The sequence below is a fragment of the Puntigrus tetrazona genome, chromosome 3 (assembly GCF_018831695.1).
Source record: "Puntigrus tetrazona isolate hp1 chromosome 3, ASM1883169v1, whole genome shotgun sequence".
Classification (NCBI taxonomy): Eukaryota; Metazoa; Chordata; class Actinopteri; order Cypriniformes; family Cyprinidae; genus Puntigrus; species Puntigrus tetrazona.
The window spans coordinates 13,758,236-13,776,284 of record NC_056701.1 but is presented as its reverse complement, the minus strand read 5'-3'; the positions used below and the strand labels follow the sequence as shown (position 1 = coordinate 13,776,284).

The 18,049-nt window shown below is 37.4% G+C and overlaps 4 protein-coding genes across 13 annotated transcripts in view; 2 read left to right on the top strand and 2 right to left on the bottom strand.

Moving 5' to 3' along the window:
- Nucleotides 1-3,894: 3,894 nt before the first annotated feature.
- dctn5 (dynactin 5) lies at nt 3,895-5,634 on the top strand. Its single transcript, XM_043233955.1, has 6 exons — nt 3,895-4,033; nt 4,296-4,364; nt 4,444-4,562; nt 4,650-4,761; nt 4,846-4,948; nt 5,090-5,634. Exons 1-6 carry the CDS (start codon nt 3,986-3,988, stop codon nt 5,185-5,187), a joined length of 549 nt encoding a protein of 182 aa, XP_043089890.1. The 5' UTR covers nt 3,895-3,985; the 3' UTR covers nt 5,188-5,634.
- Nucleotides 5,635-6,339: 705 nt separating this feature from the next.
- rpusd1 (RNA pseudouridine synthase domain containing 1) lies at nt 6,340-9,094 on the bottom strand. Of its 2 annotated transcripts, none has more exons than XM_043233953.1 (6): nt 8,518-9,094; nt 8,219-8,440; nt 7,989-8,112; nt 7,807-7,909; nt 7,211-7,312; nt 6,340-7,139 (listed from the first exon to the last, which is right to left on the bottom strand). In XM_043233953.1, the coding sequence occupies exons 2-6, from the start codon at nt 8,398-8,400 to the stop codon at nt 6,769-6,771; spliced, it is 882 nt and encodes a 293-aa protein (XP_043089888.1). In that variant the 5' UTR covers nt 8,401-8,440; nt 8,518-9,094; the 3' UTR covers nt 6,340-6,768. The 2 variants fall into 2 exon arrangements, with proteins under 2 accessions (XP_043089888.1, XP_043089889.1); XM_043233954.1 differs by having other exon boundaries at nt 8,558-9,094.
- A 122-nt stretch (nt 9,095-9,216) lies between these two features.
- On the top strand, nt 9,217-11,053 carry ndufab1b (NADH:ubiquinone oxidoreductase subunit AB1b). 2 transcript variants are annotated; one of them, XM_043233958.1, is made up of 5 exons: nt 9,217-9,409; nt 10,069-10,191; nt 10,477-10,564; nt 10,653-10,746; nt 10,854-11,053. In XM_043233958.1, the coding sequence occupies exons 1-4, from the start codon at nt 9,266-9,268 to the stop codon at nt 10,742-10,744; spliced, it is 447 nt and encodes a 148-aa protein (XP_043089893.1). In that variant the 5' UTR covers nt 9,217-9,265; the 3' UTR covers nt 10,745-10,746; nt 10,854-11,053. The 2 variants fall into 2 exon arrangements, with proteins under 2 accessions (XP_043089893.1, XP_043089892.1); XM_043233957.1 differs by having other exon boundaries at nt 9,221-9,415.
- Nucleotides 11,054-11,912: 859 nt separating this feature from the next.
- LOC122339456 (trinucleotide repeat-containing gene 6A protein-like) overlaps nt 11,913-18,049 on the bottom strand; it is a 45,437-nt gene continuing 39,300 nt past the window's right edge. For all 8 annotated transcript variants that reach the window (XM_043233948.1, XM_043233946.1, XM_043233947.1 and 5 more), the window contains 3 exons: nt 17,946-18,013; nt 17,274-17,413; nt 11,913-16,533 (listed from right to left, as the gene is read on the bottom strand). In XM_043233948.1, the coding sequence (XP_043089883.1) occupies nt 16,158-16,533; nt 17,274-17,413; nt 17,946-18,013 (584 nt within the window). In that variant the 3' untranslated portion in view covers nt 11,913-16,157. The remainder of the gene's footprint in view (nt 16,534-17,273; nt 17,414-17,945; nt 18,014-18,049) is intronic.

Sequence of the window (18,049 nt, the reverse complement as noted above, 5' to 3'; positions counted from 1 at the left end):
AAATAATAAAAAAATAAGAAAAAGCATTAATTGTTGCTGTTTATTACTATTATTATTATTATTATTATTATTGAATTATAAATTTAAATAATTTCATAATGGAAGATAAAAATTTTAAGACATTATAGGATTTTTGAAAAATATGAACACACACACACACACACACACACACACATATATATATATATATATATATATATATATATATATATATATATAAACCGTCCTTTTTTTATAGTATAATGTATATGTGTAATATCTAATAATACTATTATCTAATAATACTATTAATATAAAAACTTAATAATGGCCTGGCTATTTATCCATTTATCATTTCCAGTTCAGATGAGCACAAATCTTCGTTTAGACCAATGTGACAAGCAGTAAATGTGATGGTGCTTATGCATTCTGACTCAGACAGGCTGTCTTAACCTCCACAGAGAAAGGCCTCTACCTCAGCGCCTGAAAAATCAGGTCACCTCACTGTGGAGCACCAAAGCAAGGACAGGACACACAGTGCTGGTGAAACCTCAAAGGTGTCCATTGTTTTTCAGACACAAAAGCATATTTCACATAATTGTACCCTCTGTTTTGTCTTTTCATGATTGAATTTGATTAATCATTTATTCATTTATTTGTTGTCAGATATAAAGATTACAGGACTGCTGAAACAGACAGACACAGAAGTGACACTAAGAAGGTCTACTTGATTTTTTCGTGTGAACAAGGCTATAAAGGGCAAACATTTTTGCAATTAGGATGCTGTTAATTGCTTTGAATGAAGAACATGAATGTAATCATTAAGAACTGAGCTTTTTATGTCAGGGTCAGGGTCATTTTCTCAGTGCTTTATTAACAGAACGTGTAACGCTAAGGTGTAATATTGTACAAACATGGGTAGTTGACATTTAAAAATTTAAATTCACAAAACAACAACCTCATACCTATCAAATTAAACATGCGAAATAAATAAATAAATGCCACAAAAATGATTTTCATATAATTGTTTAGAATATCCAGTAGACGGTCATTCTTTCTGTCTATTTATTTGCCGCTAACCCCTATATTTGTTATAAATTTTATGAATAAATATGAGTCAGATTAGTTATGAGTCAGATTAGTTGATTGTGTTGCTAAAAAAAAGAAGTTGTTTTATATGTGAACAAGGAAACATATACTATTAACATATACTTATTAATGTGATAAAGATGATAAAGTAACTGGATTTTAAAATACAAAATAATGTTACAAATAAATACTGTTCATTTTAATTTTAATGTCACAGTTACCAGAAAAATATTAAGCAGCACACCAGTTTTCAACATTGAGTCAATGTTACTGTCAATTCTTCCACACGTGCAGCACATACATAAAGAGAATTAAAACATATTAATAAACATTTATTAATAATAATAAATGTTTCTTGAGCAAGAAATCAGCATATTACAATAATTTATGAAGAAACGTGTGATTATATTTTTTCAATATATTTACATTAGCGCTGTCAAATGATTAATTGCAATGTAAATATTTTTTTAAAAATATATAGTGTATGTGTGTGTTTATGTATAATAAATATAACCTAAATATATATATATTACATTAACAAAAATTTTATTTTGAATGCAATTAATTGCAAGTGTTCATTTGACAGCACTAATTTAAATAAATAATTTTAAATGATAATAAAAATGTACAATATTCTAGCAATAATATAATTGTAAATGTATTGACTATAATTACTGTACTTTGACAAAATTGGCGATAGTGATAGACTAATTAAACGTATTTGAAAAAAATCTCTTTCACTGGAAAAACTCTCATTGACTTTTAAACAGTATTATTTATATATTTACTGCACTCAGCACATATAGCCAACCATCTACTTCAAGTGGCCATTATCCAAAAGTAATTATATGACTCAATACATATGATCCAGTTGCAGGGAGGATGGCATTAGATAGCATTTTCCCAAAACAGGAAGCATTACATAACCAGTCAACAGAGACAAAACCTACACACTCCGCGTCAGGAGACAAAGAAATGACAATTAAAGGACAGAGAGAAAGGAGACAAGGTAACAGTGCCTCCAGTTTTCCTTTTCTCTTTAAGCACAACCTGAAAAAATCATCTCGACACACTCAATACAGTCCTGACTTTGGCTCCATTGGCTCTTCTCAACAGATAGATAGCGTGTCCATCGCCCACAGACATGGAGGCTGTATGCATTATATAAAGCCCTCGTGAAACCCTGGACACTGCAGTGATGACTATATGATGATGGCAAGACTCCACGTATCACATACTACACACACACACACACACACACACACACACACACACACAAAAGTACCTAAAAGCACATTCTCTAGACTCAGTGACCCCTGTGCTATTTTTAGCTCAGCTAGTGGTGAGAACTTCACTGCTAAGAGAAGCACGATTCAGTAAAGTATGAAAATAGTTTATGTTATTTAAAGAGCCCTGGCAAACACTGCACAGGCAGAGATCTCTGGACAAGACGGAATAAAATACCACATTTGGTGATGAAAACAGTGAAGTCTTGCTTATGTGAACATCAAAACAGTCCTTTCAGCAGATATACAAGAAGATAAAGGCACCTCCTCAGAGCTCGGAGGCATATAAACAGTTTCTTCAGTTCAGATCCTGATGTAAATCTATTGATAACGACTCAAATGGGCAAAACAAATCCTCCCACACTGACGCCAGCAGCCAATCATCTACACATTTCTCCGCCCGGCCTAATAAAAATAGATTTTACCGTTAACTGGTTCTGTTAAAGATACACGAAGGGCAACAGACCGCGAGGAGTGATGTTGGTTGCAAGGGAACACAATGTAGCTTATAGCTGTGTATAGCCTACAATTGAATAACTAGTCAATACAATGTCAAAGTGACCTCTTATGAGATTGTGATAACTGATCTGTGGGATTGTATAACTATAAGAGAATTTCAAGCTGGCAGATGTGGTCAGAGCGAGATTACAGGACCGTCTTACACAACACTGCATTTGCTTGAGCACATTTCAGTCAAGGTGAGGGGGCTGTGTATTGTTCTCAGCTCATGAGCAAACAGAAATACTGCAGAGGAGCTTGAACTGGACAGAATGTGTTATGGGCTAAAAATAGAATCAACCATTTGGAATGGAAATCATTTTTTAGTGGATCAATTAGATTATAGTGCAAGCAAAATTCACAGTAGGCTATTCTGTAGTCTTTGTTCCCATACATATCTTGCTATAATTCATGGGGCATCCTTTTAGTTTTGGGGGAATTTGCATACTACACCACTAGACTTCTGCATAGTAAACTTTAACATTATTTCGACTTGTTTATTTTTTTTTACGGACGTAAGAAAACTCAGCAGTGTGGGTGAGATTTGAGCCCACGAGAGCAGATCACTGTGGATTAATGAAGCACTTTTCAAAATAATACCGCCTCCGTACTGCGGGAGTTCAAACTGTGACACGATACAGCACCGCCATCATGCGTTTAAACACGGTTTGGCAGGTTACGCAATTTTGCATGTTAAAAAAAAAACACTTCGTGCATCAATCAAAATTTGATTCGTAATACATTCAAATCCGAAGCATAAAACGCGTGTACATTAAATAAAAAAAATATACAATAACTTAAATAGTAAAGGAAAGGAGACTTTCCGGTTCGGTGGTTGTTGTTATAATGCATATTACATATAAAGCGTATTTATATTTGTTTTTTCTTTCGTTAAAATGTCTGTGTATATGCACTTAGGATATATATATATATATATATATATATATATATATATATATATATATATATATATATATATATATATATATATATATATATATATACTCTGTCATTTTGTTCTATGTTCTCGTGATGTCTCGGTACTAACCGGAAGCGGAAATAGCGAGGGAGCGGTTGACAGTTGCTGGTCGTCTGAGGTGGTTCGCCAGCAAAACAAAAATAATTGTTCAGAGATGGAGCTGTGTGAAATACTATACAACAAGGCCGAATACATCGAGACGGTATGTTAATAAAATCGACAACATCCTTCAGCTGAATCAAGCGACTGATAGTAATAAATCCAGAATGATCTCACCCGACTAGTACTTATGTCTCTGCAGACCGAATGTGTGTCGTATTATAAACAAAGCACAAGTGTTAGTTTGTCATAACGTCCTAGTCAGTAAACGTCTGTATCTTTAGCTCACGTTGTTTATTAAATGCTCTTAGCAGCCCGGAGCTGGAGCGTCATGTGACGGTAACGATCATGTATGATTTCTCTAGGCATCAGGCAACAAAGTCAGCAGACAATCAGTTCTTTGTGGCAGTCAAAACATTGTTCTCAATGGAAAGGTGAGATTTTTTTTTTCTTATTTATTTCGTCTAGCAATTTTCCCCAGCTATGCGATAACTTCGGCCTCTTCATTTTCAGACCATCGTGATGAATGACTGTATCATCAGAGGAGATCTAGCTAATGTGAGAGTCGGCCGTCACTGTGTCATTAAAAGCCGTAGTGTGATCAGACCCCCCTTCAAGAAATTCAGCAAAGGGTAAGCAGCGCTGCTTTCATGCAAAACGTCTGTTTTCTCACTGATACAGTGCGCATGATTTAAGTCTTCTCGCTCTGTGTACACCAGCGTGGCTTTCTTCCCCTTGCATATTGGGGATCACGTGTTCATAGAGGAGGACTGTGTTGTCAACGCTGCACAGATAGGATCATACGTCCACATTGGCAAAAACTGTGTTATTGTAAGTAGCTCCTTTATCTCCATCCTCCTATTATCTAGGATTTCTACGTGGGGGTGCTTAATTGCGATTTCATGTTTTTTTAAGGGTCGGCGCTGTGTCTTAAAAGACTGTTGTAAGATACTGGATAATACTGTCCTTCCTCCAGAGACGGTGGTACCTCCTTTTACAGTATTCTCTGGCTGTCCAGGTTGGCATCTTTATATATATATATATATATATATATATATATATATATATTATTATTGACTGTAAGTGTTGCATATTTTGTAGTAAAGTGTTTAATTCATTTCAATTTGTAAAAATAAACTTTTGTTGTTCTATATTTCAGGTCTGTTTTCAGGAGAGCTCCCTGAATGTACACAGGAACTGATGATTGATGTTACCAAGAGTTACTACCAGAAATTCCTCCCTCTCAGCCAGATCTAGGACTGAACTTTAGTTTGTCTTGCTCACTTTCATTCTGGGACCAAAGGAGCCAATGTGGACTGATATTGCCCAATCATCTCTTTAGCTCTAAGTTACGGTTGTAAATCTCAGACAACAAAGAAATGCCGCCATCAGGTTTGTATCCACTTGCAGTAAAAATATCTTGCTATCACGGCTATTCTAACATAGAATATGAAAGTATAAAATATTGTAAGCAGAACACCAGTTTTTCTTTGTCGGTATTTTTGGATTTCTGTTAATGTTTCATATTATGTCAGTGCGCATTGCAGTCCTATCGGTGTGGCTGAGAAAAATATCAAAACACAGTGATTAGCTGTTAGACTCAAGGGCCTTTATTTATTTAAACCTTACCATTTCTGCAACACTAAACATTTTCTGTTTGTATAGACAGATTACAGATGGTAATAAATGCTTTTTTTTGTAAAAGTGTCTATACCGACTCATTCTATACCGGGGGGTGGGGGGTTCAACCAAACAGCATGCTCCGTTCGTAGTGAATTTTTGGTGGGCGAAAAAACTATAATTTTCTATTGTTAATAATGTATGAAACACAGCAGATGGTCAAAACAGTGAATCTGCATGAGGACATTTTCCGCCCTTGCTTTAAACGTTTGCTACGTCTTACAAATATTATCTCACAGTGCAAGGAACAGGATGACATGCAAAAATCTGTAAAAAGACTCATTCAATTACATGCTTCATTTTTTTCATTTGCTAAAGAAACGGTTTTAGTTTTTGAGGTAGGGGTTGTTCAGTCTATGTGAAGCAATGGATTTCTATAAACATGCTTCACACTTACAGAAATTAAGAAGACCTTTCATACTGTAACTTGCCTGTTTATGTAGTGGAAAAGTCTTGGCCCTTTCTAGATCGAAACAAAGTAATATAAAAAAATAAATAAAATCTATTGCTTTAAAAGCCCAAAAGCTAAAACCATAAATCCTCATTCATACAATGAACAATACCACTTGTACACACAGCATACTTGCATTGGAAACGGGTTAAGATACTTAATTAGGATTTTTTAAGTTCTTCCTCTCAGCACTGTAATGAAATTCTGTGCCTTTTCTTTCTATATTATTTTTGTTCAAATTAGGTATACTACTGTTCAAATGTTGAGGTTCACAAAGATGAATTTGATTAATTTTATTCAGTGCCTAATGTATTATGTATTCAGTGATTAATCGCATTTTAAAAATGTATTCAAAAGGAAAACAATTCCTTGAAATTGTACGAATATTTCACAATATTAGAATTTTTACCGCATTTTGGATCGTATAAAATCGGACTTGGTGAGCAATTGACTTTCTTTAAAAAGTAAAACTTTGCAAACCCTAATCAACCCCAAACTTTTGAATGGTAATGTAAATTAATAAAAGCGTACAGTCTTTTAAATTGATAAAAAGATCAGCCTTTATGCCTTCTGTTCTGTTCTTGCTCTATACTGTTATTGAGCAGTGCTGGCTACCCGCTACCATTTAAAGAAAAGTGTACTCTGTAAAGCTGGGGACGCTGCAGTGTTGCTTCGGTACGGTTCTGGTGAAACAAGGTAAACGTTCCTCAGTCCAGATTCCATTCACACAACCACTGCTGACACTGCGCCTGTTGCTCCTCGCTCTCCACTGGGCTGCTCCTCCTGTGCGCTGGCTCCGGTTCGTCCCGGATTTCAGTTTGTGGTTTTGTCAAAATATTCTTCAGTAGGTCCTCCAGAACGTTCACGCATCTCTGCGGTGCCCATTTGGAGTCGAGGGTGGGTATAAAGGGGTCCGGGGCTGTGACGTGGATGGGTTCGTTCGCTAGAGGGATGTGCAAGAAGTAGGCGTGCAGCATCATGCGATACGGAGCACTGTCTGTGCGGAGACTGTAAGTGTAGTCTCCCACTATGGGGTGACCGATGGCACTGCAGTGAACTCGGAGCTGGTGCGTGCGTCCTGGAGGGTGTTTGATACTTAGACTTTCACAGTGTGTTTCATCTATAGTTTGTGTGATGATGATACTGTACCTGTCAGAGGCTGCAGAAGCACTTTCGTGACTGGATCGCCATCATACTCTCCATACTCTAAAACTGTCAGCTCTGTCTGGCAGGGCTTGGGATTCTCACAACCTACCACACATAATATAAAATCGATGCATTTATTATTAGTTTGCAATAGTTCATTTAAAAAAATTGTTAAAAAAGTGCCCACCCTTAGGCTGTAAAAGATGTGGATGAGTTTGTTTATCATAAGAACAGAATTGGCTAAATGATAAAATAACAATAATAACATAATGGAATCCAAACAGCTAATAAAAAGTGACTCTAACACATCGTGAAATGAAAAGCTGCGTCTGGAGTAAACACGTCTATGATTAAGTCATTTTTATCTTCCAGATAGAAGTATTCTAGCTTTAATATTGCTTGCTCTTGATGTCTTTAATCAGAAGAGCAATACACACGGATCAAGAACCGTTTACATGCAAAAACAGTCAAGAACGGTTTTACACAACCATGTCGGTGGATTATTGATGTTGAGAGGAGAACAAGGGATTAACCTTTTCCACTGAAGGAAGCATATGGCCCAAGGGTGAGCAAATTGTGAGCAAATTTATTAATCTGACCTTCTGTTCCTTCAGTACACATCATATGGGTCTTGCCCTCTGTTGTGTTCTTGCCGATCGCAAAGTCTAGGGTCAGTTTTTCCTCGGCCACAGTTCCACGGACCTGCCCAGGAAATATAAATGTCCTATATTATTATGAAAAACCTTTTATACATCCAACGAATGGCTGCATGTCACAGTACCAGAGCGAGATAAGCCTTGGTAACAAGTCTGTCCTTAAAACAGCGGTATGCATGTCCTGCTGCTGCCTTGTTCAGCGCTACACACAGAGCACCACTGGTAGAGAAATCCAGCTGATGGCAAAACCTGCAGAATACCAGAATAAATACGAATGAATCGCTGTTAAGATGCACGTGCTTCTTTAAAATTATTGTTTGTCTCAGCACACAGCACAGAAAACTTAAGAAAAGACCTGAAGCCGTAGTAGGTGCCAGGATCTGCGAGCTCTGGGAAGCGGTGCTTCAGCTGACTCTGGACAGTTTGCTTCTCGTACCACATCTTGCTGTCAATACGAATATCCCAGTGTTTGTTGACAACTATGTAGTTTGCGCTGTGGTACAAAACACACAAGTTCTCCAGGCTCGCGGGCTCCATGCTCCCCTTCTCGTGCGAAGCAAGGTAAGTGGTGTTTGTTCTGTGTGGCACATCAAGAAGTTTTGGGACAGTATTTGAAACACAATTAAATAATATATAACGACTAAAAAGACTGACCAGTAAAGGCACATTTAGCGCATGCTGTTTGTCTCGTTACCGCCGTGCGTGTGTTATTTAGCCCTGTTGTTGTGCAGCACGCTGGATGTGGATTTACATCCAGTGATCTGTTTATCTTTCCTCCGCGCGGAGCAAACCTTCTCCTTCAGAGGAAGCATTACATCGCACGCATTTTATTCAATGCAAAAAAAATATAACACTGACTGCTTTTCGTTTCTAGCTAATAGCGTAGGTTAAATAAACTTAGTTTGATAGACCATCTCTGTAAGAGATCCCATGCGTGACTGGAGGACATAATCGTTTCAAAATAAAAGCCTCATTACGTCAACTATTTCGCACTATTATTAAATGGTCCTATTAAATGTCTAAATAATAATTACATTAAATGGTCTAATTACAAAATCAATCGGTTAAATATAACTTAGGAATTTATATATAAAACACGCAGACATTTTTCTAATTTTGATTTGTGAAATAGTCAATTCTTTCTAGTCCGATCTTTTCAATGAATTTGATTCTTTTCGAGCCGATTCTTTTAAATTACCTGTTCGAACGAACCGACTCCCTGAAACGTTCTTTTAATAGTAACGCATGTTTCGTGCATTGTGTCGGATCTTTTCGAACAATTCGATTCTTTCAGTTTTGAACGAACGGTTAGATTAAAAACCTGCCCTCACAAAGTGCGCACGCGCACGTCAAACTTATGGCCGGTTTGTCGAGGTGAATTGTGGGATAGAAAGTCACAGACATGGCGTCTCGTGCGCTTGCGAGCTGTGTGCGCTCGGTCGCTCGCGCCGCTGCAAGGTTAAATCACGGCAGCGCGCCCCTCGTCTCCAGACAGCGACCTCTCTCAGTCCTGTCGTGCAGCCAGCGGACGAGGTGGACTCAGCCGGTGCGGGTGAGCTTTCTGCAGAGGGGGGTGTTTGTCTGTGTGGCCTGCGTAGTGCTGGATCACTCTGTGACCTACCTGTGTCTTTCCGACCAATCTATTGGTGCATGACAGCTGGGAGCCATACGCAGTTAAAGCGACTTATCATCCATTCACGACATACTTCACACGCGCGAGTTATTACTATTTTCAGGGCGTGACCTGAAGACTTTAAATACCTGAGATCAGGCTACTACGCGTCTTTTACTGTAACTATTATTAAAGTGATTATAAAAGTTCACTTTTAACAGCAATTCTGTCAATCAGGAACCAAACCAATTTGACAGAAGTCCTTCTGTCAAACTCAAAAGATGGCAGCTTTATTGCATAGAAAAGATGCAATCGAAGTAAACGGTGCCTGAATCTACCAGCCTTTAAAATTGTGTCCAACATCTTTCGTTACTAAGAGAAAAATAATAATGAAGACAATTTTGGGTTATTTTGTATAGGTTTTGTTTTGGGTTTTCCACCCTAATTGTTTTTCTTCTAATGAAGCCGGTATGGTGTGCAGTGAATATTGTTGGCTCTGGTTGGTATGAATTGCTCATGTTCCTCATCCGCAAGTCATTTTGGATAAATCATCTGTTAAATCAAAATAAATGTAAACGTTTGAATGTCTCCAGATTTCAGGCCCGTCTGTTCTTCAGCGTCGGCACTACGGGGATCTTCCACCCCTCACTTTAGGGAGCATCGAAGACCGTGTCATGTACGTCCTCAAACTGTATGACAAGATCAATCCAGAGAAGGTGAGAGAGATGCTTCATACTTACCTTCTGCACATTACGTGGGTCCTTTGTATATGATCATCTCCACAACGATACACGGTTTCTCTGTTAACTGGAAACTGCAAATGTATTTAAACACTTTCCAACAATTATGTTCCATTTCCACTAGTTAGTGCATTAACTAGCAATAAGCATTACATTTATTTATTAGGTATAAATGTTGGAATTAATCAAGTCTTTTAGACGAGCTGCTTTGTTTGCATTGATGTATTGTACATGCATCAGATACTCTTTCCCTCTCTTTAGTTGCAAACAGTGTCTCACTTCATGAAAGATCTGGGGCTGGACAGTTTGGACCAGGTGGAGATTATAATGGCTATGGAAGATGAGTTTGGTTAGTATGGGGTTTGTTCTTGTACGTTTAAAGCATTGATGCCGTTTCTGAATTGTGGCGCTCAAACACATTGCTCTTCAATCCACAGGATTTGAGATCCCAGATGCAGAGGCAGAGAAGCTTATGACTCCTGCGGAGATCGTACAGTTCATTGCAGATAAAAAAGACGTGCATGAATAGAGGCGAGTTATATGGCATGTGCATCTCGTCTTTTGTGTCAGTAGGAAAATTGCAGGTTACTTTTGCATGCAATTTTATCTTAGTCTCACTTTTTTTGTTGTGGTCGCAGGTACGGAGGATCGACTCTGTAGTAAACGATATGGATGTGGATCGGCTGCATCCACACGGTGTCCGGTTTCTGTCATACCATTTTCTCCTGTCTCTTGCTTATGGAGTCAACTGCCTTGTTGTGTACTGTTGTATTTAATGAAAGTGTCACTATAAAGTCTTGGGAACTCGAGCTGAAAATAAAGCCAAGACTAAATGTAATTCTTTGGTTTGTCTTTGCCCAAGTGAAGCCTCACTGTGATCCCTCTAGTGTGTGGGGAGTGTTACTGCAACTGAACGACTTTAAGATGTGTGGGGCAGCCTTACATACTTGATTTTCCACCATTTTTAATCAGACTCTTTGCTTATCAACATTTATCAAGTGAGCTTAAGTCACTAAAGGTTACTTTAAGGTTTTAGACAAAGGTTAAAATTTTAGACTTGACTTGTGGACCGGTTTGTCCAATTATTTTTATACCATAATTAAATCGCATTTTTTTTTTTTTTTTTTTAGGATTCATTGACTGAGACTGATCTATTTAAAAGTATTTTGGGGAATTTTTTTTTTGCTGGTTTTAAAAGGTGGAATGAGACATTTAGTATTTCACTAGTATATAGGCACCAGAATGTGGCATCTCACAAAAAAGTTTTCTATTATAAAAACACATTTGAAAGCATGTCGCCTATGATTAGTTCTGTGTTGAGCAGTAATGGCGGGTTTATTACTGAACTAAAGCAATTTGAATCATCCCACACTAATGTAGAATAAAACGTTCATAGCAAATAAGATGACTGGAGTCTTTGTCTTGTAAACATTATAAAGCTCTTTTAAAAGCGCTGTTTGTTTTGCATGAAGAAATATTATACAGACCAGCAAATACGACAGTTACAATAAAAAAATAGATTCTTAAACATTTTCTTACGGAGCTCTTCATAAACCGTGGTCCCAAACAAATTAGTTGGGTGTACTCCATGTAAATATTTGACAAGATTCTCAGTCATTATTTAGCAACTACATTTATTTAGCACTACAATTATATTAAAGAGGGGAAAAAATGAACAAAAAACCCACACCATTGCACACCATATCACTGTTAGGCTTTATTGCGGGTTGTACCCAAGTTATACAGCTTTGTATTCTGATATCAAGATCAGGACTTTACAAACAGTTATTTATCAGTCTACAAGTACAGCCAACAAAAGACCTAAAAACTACTCGATTACCTCAACTACCTCGTTACATATGCACTTAAGGGTACTAAAATTGAAAACCAAGCAACAAAGAGAAGAAGAAAAAAAATAAAATAAAACAGCATTACAGGAAACATTCATCACTACACATTTGAGTATCTACCATGTATTACTAGACTAAACCTTGTGTCAATTGTTACCAATACAAATAAGGATTGTCCTTCAAAAAGTGCAGTTCCCCAAGTTAAAATTCTAAGATGACCCCAGGAAGACGCTGAAAAGAACTTCCTGCTCATTTAAGTTATCTTATTGATGTTTATTTCTATTAATTTTCAAACAGTCTACCAAAGCAGTGTGCATATAGGTTACATGTGAGCAAACTATTTCTCGACAGACCACTAGAAGAAATGTTGGAGCTGATCATTTGCTATTCCACAGCCCGTTCTGTGAGGAGCGCTGTGAAAAAGAAAACGTTAATGCAACCCTCCATTTGCTACAACTGGCCAGTTTCTTGTGATGAAAAAGTTAAAGAAAATTTCAATCATGGCACGTTACAGGAATCGTATTTTTAACCCCCCCCCCCTCCTCCCCGCAACCGCAGGCAGGATTTCATTAAGCAAAGACACAGACATGGAAGCCTCACCCTACACTGCATAGACTCTCTTAGAATTTCCCCATGGTGGAAGTTTTGATTTAAACTCTTCGTTCATCCGTTTCTTGTGCTGGTTTTACTAAAGCTTTTCGGGTTTATAATGACATGACAGCAATACTCACAGTTTAAGTCAATTGCCTTAGCACATTGTTCAACAGTAGGAACCATTTAAAAGACAAGGGTATATTTGCTCACAGGATAAATCAGAAAAGAAATGACATTTTCAGTACAAAAGTAGAATGTCAGGCCAAGTCACTTCCCCGTTTCCTCTACGTTCAACCTGGCTATAAAAATGGGGATTGTACATTGCTCATGAATATCCTCAAAACATCCATTTTGCAAGTGACATTTGAAGCATATACATTGTCCAGCTTTTACAAAAGAACGAATCCCTTTCCTGCCCCTGTTTGATAATTTGGCATGACAGTGAATTATCAAAATGTCTCAGCATGACAGTTCTGTCTAACACCAAAAAGCTGCACATACATAAAACAAAATTCAGAGGAAAACGGGGGACAGAGAGGGAAAAAAAAAAAAAAAAAAAGCAATAAAACTAAATTAAAAGTGGAAATAAACTGGGTGCCAATGGCTTTTCCCAACGCTTCCAAAAAAAGCAAAAAGCCACAAAGAACAGGGAAACTAGCACGTTTGCCGAGACCCATTCATAACCATTGGTAAAGCTCAACATAGCACTCCCAGAAAGGACTAATGCTACCCCGGACGCATACGAACATGTAACTAAAGCACAAAAGATTGAGCGATCCACATCGAGGGAGTAAACAAAGTCACAGCAAAACCATCGGCGATACCTGCAGTTATACGCCCCCTAAACAAGAGGAGAATACTTGGGCTCCTGATGCACAGGAATGGAGCAGACCACTCGAGCATGCAGGCACGAACACACGCTTTCAGAGTCTAGTCAATGTACACGAAGAATAAAAGACAAACACAAGGCAAAGTCCTCCTCTGTTCATGCCATCCAGTCTCCAAAAGCTACAATCTGCCTCCGGAAAAAAAAACAAAAACACAAATACAGTACAAGCTTTTCTAGTTATGTACACCAAGTGCAATTCCAAAAAGTAATTTTCGGCTTTTGTTGTTATGTAGTTTCTCTCCAATGTTCCACTTAAAATATGTCCGACAAACAAAGATAAGCCAGGTCTGGAATTAAGTAAACAAATCCTTTGATTGAAGTATATTTGGTAAAGCAGTTACTTAAAATGGTTCAATACTGGCACGCAACCATAAAGTGAGGATAATACTCAGGGTTTTGTACGAAGAGTCATTAAATATGGATAAGTTAACACGCCACGCAAGTTCTACTTCTCAAATAAAACAAAATGGAGGAGAAAAACAAACAAACAGCTTAAACAAATATTAAGGTCCATGGCTTAGCCTAATGCTGACATCTTTCTCTCCCTCTCGCTCTTGAAGCGTCTCAAAAATTGTGCACCTAAAATATAGTACGATAAAATGTAAATAAGTCTGCAAATCTACGCACATTATTTTAACTACCAGCAATAGATTACATTCACCTCTAATCCAGCCTTCCTTGGCCACAAGTACAGAGGCAAGCCATTTTCAATGACAAACCAGCTTTGAGGAAGGGGAAAAAAGGGGAGGGAAGGGGGAGAAAAACAAAAAGAAAAAAAACGAACAAAGAAAAAAAATTAAATTAAAGTAAAATGGTAATGAGCAGCCAAAACATTTGATTTATTAATATTGTAAGGAACTTCAGATTAACACAACCAAACTGTACACATTACAATCATTTTCTATTTGTAAACAGTTAAAAGCCACTTGACTTGTTGCATCTTCGGACACAATTTGAATCAAGGCAATGAAATGTGGACGACTTTTGCACTGTTAAAATAACCAAACAAGATTTTCTTTAACACCAGCTCTGGCGATGTGTATATATATATATATATATATATATTTATATATAATATGTATATATATGAAACGATGTATACGCAAATTACTGAAACATACAAAACATTACTTCAGACAAAGAAAAAGCGATTCTGTAGGCCGAGTCACTGGCTACAGTATGCATAGTTACAGATTTCTGCTTTTTCTTATGACATTTGACAGTTACTTCGACAGTCACAAAGCGAAAAACATTGAGCCACTCAGTGGGAAAAAGGGAAGAAGGACTAGATAGTGATTCAGCAAACCATATCCACTCATTAATAAAAAGACAGCATATTCGAAAAGCAGTATGTAGAATGTCTCCAGCTTAAAGCAGTTATTTGGCAGAGAAAAACTTACAGAGCTATAAGTAGTTTCAGTGCTAAAAGTTGGATTTCCTACAAGGAGTTTCTATGGGGGGAAAACTGGCTATATTTCCTGAGAACCATGCTGGTTATTTAGCAGACAAGAGGAATAGATAAAATAACCAATGACATGGCCAAACACTGATCAGTATTCCCAGAGATAAAAAGCTTCGTCTTCATCCTCAAGAATTTTTTTGTAATTTTTTTTCTTCTTTTTTGTATTTTTTTTTGTATTTTTTTGTGTTTTTTATCATTTTTGTAAGATTATTTTTCTTCGATTCTTTATGCATTTTTTTTCTCTTTTTTTTTCTCCATTTAAAATAAAAGGAAGAATGACCATACTTTCCCCCTCAAAAAGTTTTGTAAACAAGAGGGCACAATGTGATGCCTCCAAAACAAAATTGAAAGCCTATTTTGAAAGTGCTGTTCCCCCTGGCTTGCAGGTCGGGTTTGCAAGTCACAGCTGTGGCTACAGTTTTTTAGACTGCAGAGCTAAATTCTTTAGTTTTAAAACAAAATTGGTGCAATACTTATTTCTGTAATATCATCAAATAATCCTAAGTCAGCATCTATATCTTGATCTCGAACTCCACAATACCACAATAAGGTAGGCGTACATCAAGGCATAGTAGAGCGCACACTTTAAGAACATCCTTGAGTAAACAACTACACTGGAACTGTCGGCTCCCTCCATATTGCAGATTATACTGAGAAAAACCACATTCAGTGCAAAGTTAAAAAAGCTCAAACTCCAACATTGTCAGCAAACAAAATGCAAATAATAAAAACAAAACAAAAAGAACTGGAATTCAAATAAACATGATGAATAAACAGATGAGCTCAACTGAAGCTTTTTTTTCTGTATGAAGAGCACTACCTGGAAGTGTAAATACATCCTTTCACATTATAGAATTGGCCTGCATAATTCAAGTATTCAAACTGATATGTTTTGGGCTAAAACAAAGTGGACATATGTGCAGAAAAAAAACGTAACTTGTTTCCACAGGGTGACCCCACATTGTTTTTTTTTTTCTTATTGTAAGTGAAGAAAGTCTAACTAGTGCCATTTGATTTTTTTTTTTTCATATATAATATATATATGGTCATATGATTAGGATTAACTATTTCCACATTGAGGTCACGGGTTTGTATTTTTTTTTTTTGTCTTTTTTTTTTGTTTTTAAGTCAGAAGGTGAAAGATGCACTACATGGACTCCCCACCTCCCGTCAGGTGGTCAACAGGAAGGAAGGAGCTGATGGGGGAGGGACTGTTGATTCTCCCCCCCTCACCACCACTGGGGCTGCCCCACAGGCTCGTGGAGTAATTGGGGACACCCCAGAGAGACGAGCTGTGCAGGTCTCCGCTGCCAGCTCCTGACAGCCCGCTGCCGTTCCAGTGATTTGGATCAGTGCGGTTTGGGAAGGGGTGAGAACCCTCGATGGATCCGATTCGGTTCTGAGAAGAGCCCAGCGTCTGCCAGCTGGGGGAGGCAGTCATTGACTGACCTTGTGCAAAGAAACGATTAATTTCCTCTTCACTAGCAAACTCTGCAAGAATAGTAGTGTTCCCTAAAACACACCTGAGGAGGAAGAGCAGAACCTTTATCAGTATGGTGCCAAACTCACGTACAAGGATGTGTGAACTTCACAATGGGTTCTGGAAATCTGAAAACGGCTTTGCATATTATTTCAAGGTTTCGATGGAAAGAGAAAGCAGGCTGATAAACCCTTCACTTAACAAGCATTAACAGATTTTTATAATGAAGGGGGGAAAAAAAAGCATTGTGAAATGATTCAGTCAAGACTCAGAAAAAAAACAAAAAAAAACTGAATATTTTAGTTTTTTTAATGCATACCACCCCTAAAACATTGGTTCTCAAAAACAGTTGGCTGAGGCTTTTTTTTTTCTTTTTTAAGATCTGAAAGTGTCATATGCATTTGCACTGTTATAATGACCATTTTTCTAGCTATGCCAAGCTCTAAAATACTTAACACCCTCTAATTATAAGTGTGGCCTTTAAATACTGCTGTGGATAATAAGCACTGAATTGTTGTTAAGCAAATTTCTTAATAGAAGAAAAAAAACACTATTTTTACTATCATTTTTTTTTTTAAGATGCTCTGACAGTCATTACATTTGATATAATTAAAACCATTCATGCTTATGACAAATCTAGTTTTGTATAGCTGACTTGGATACAATAATACTAATAAATGGCTTAGTAATTCTTAGCTTTAGCAGTGACATTTCTGTTCTTAAACCACATTAAGAGGTGGGGAACAACAACAACCAAACGATAATAAAATGAGGCGTACTTACATGTGCAGTGACTTCTGGGCTTTTGCCGCCTCCTCTTTAGAGCTGTAGCAGACGACAGCGTTGCCGTGGGGAAGGTTCAGATGGAATGTGATCAGTGGACCGTGCTGCATGCACAGAGTTCGCAAGGTGGAGCCATCGATCTGTAAAACACAAGTATGACTTTTTACCCAAGAAAAGATTCTCATGTAGCTTTACATATTATACATTGAGTAGCTTTCTAAATGGACCTTTTCCTTTAAAAACATCCATAAAATTACAAAAATGTTATTGAGAGTTGGCCAATGAGAACTACAAATTCTCGTAGCTACATAAAATTTCAGTTGAACCACTGATGTCACATGGTCTATTTTAAGGGTCAGAGAGCCCTCGGCTTTCAAATATCTTATTTTGTGTTCCGAAGATACAGGTTTGGAAGAACCTGTGGGGTAAACTATCCCTTCAAATTTTTACTTTTTCTTTCAAACTCAGATGTATAGTTTTTTTCTTCTATATATTTATCAACATTGGTAATTAAGAGGGATCCATAAAATCCTAAATTGCAAAACAGTGTGCCGATAAATAGTTTTACAGTGCATTCTACTGTTTTCTGCTAAAATGCCGCAGAAATCAGGTAGTCTGAATGCTTAATCTGTTAAAACAAGTCTGTACATTCCAAATCATTAAGCATCTTACCTGAGGTGTGAGGTTTTTGAGAACAAGCCAATTAGTTCTCCCTGAGCTGCTGTCACCCCAGCTGGAACCTGTGGACAGTGATCATTTCAAGTCTCTCTCATTTC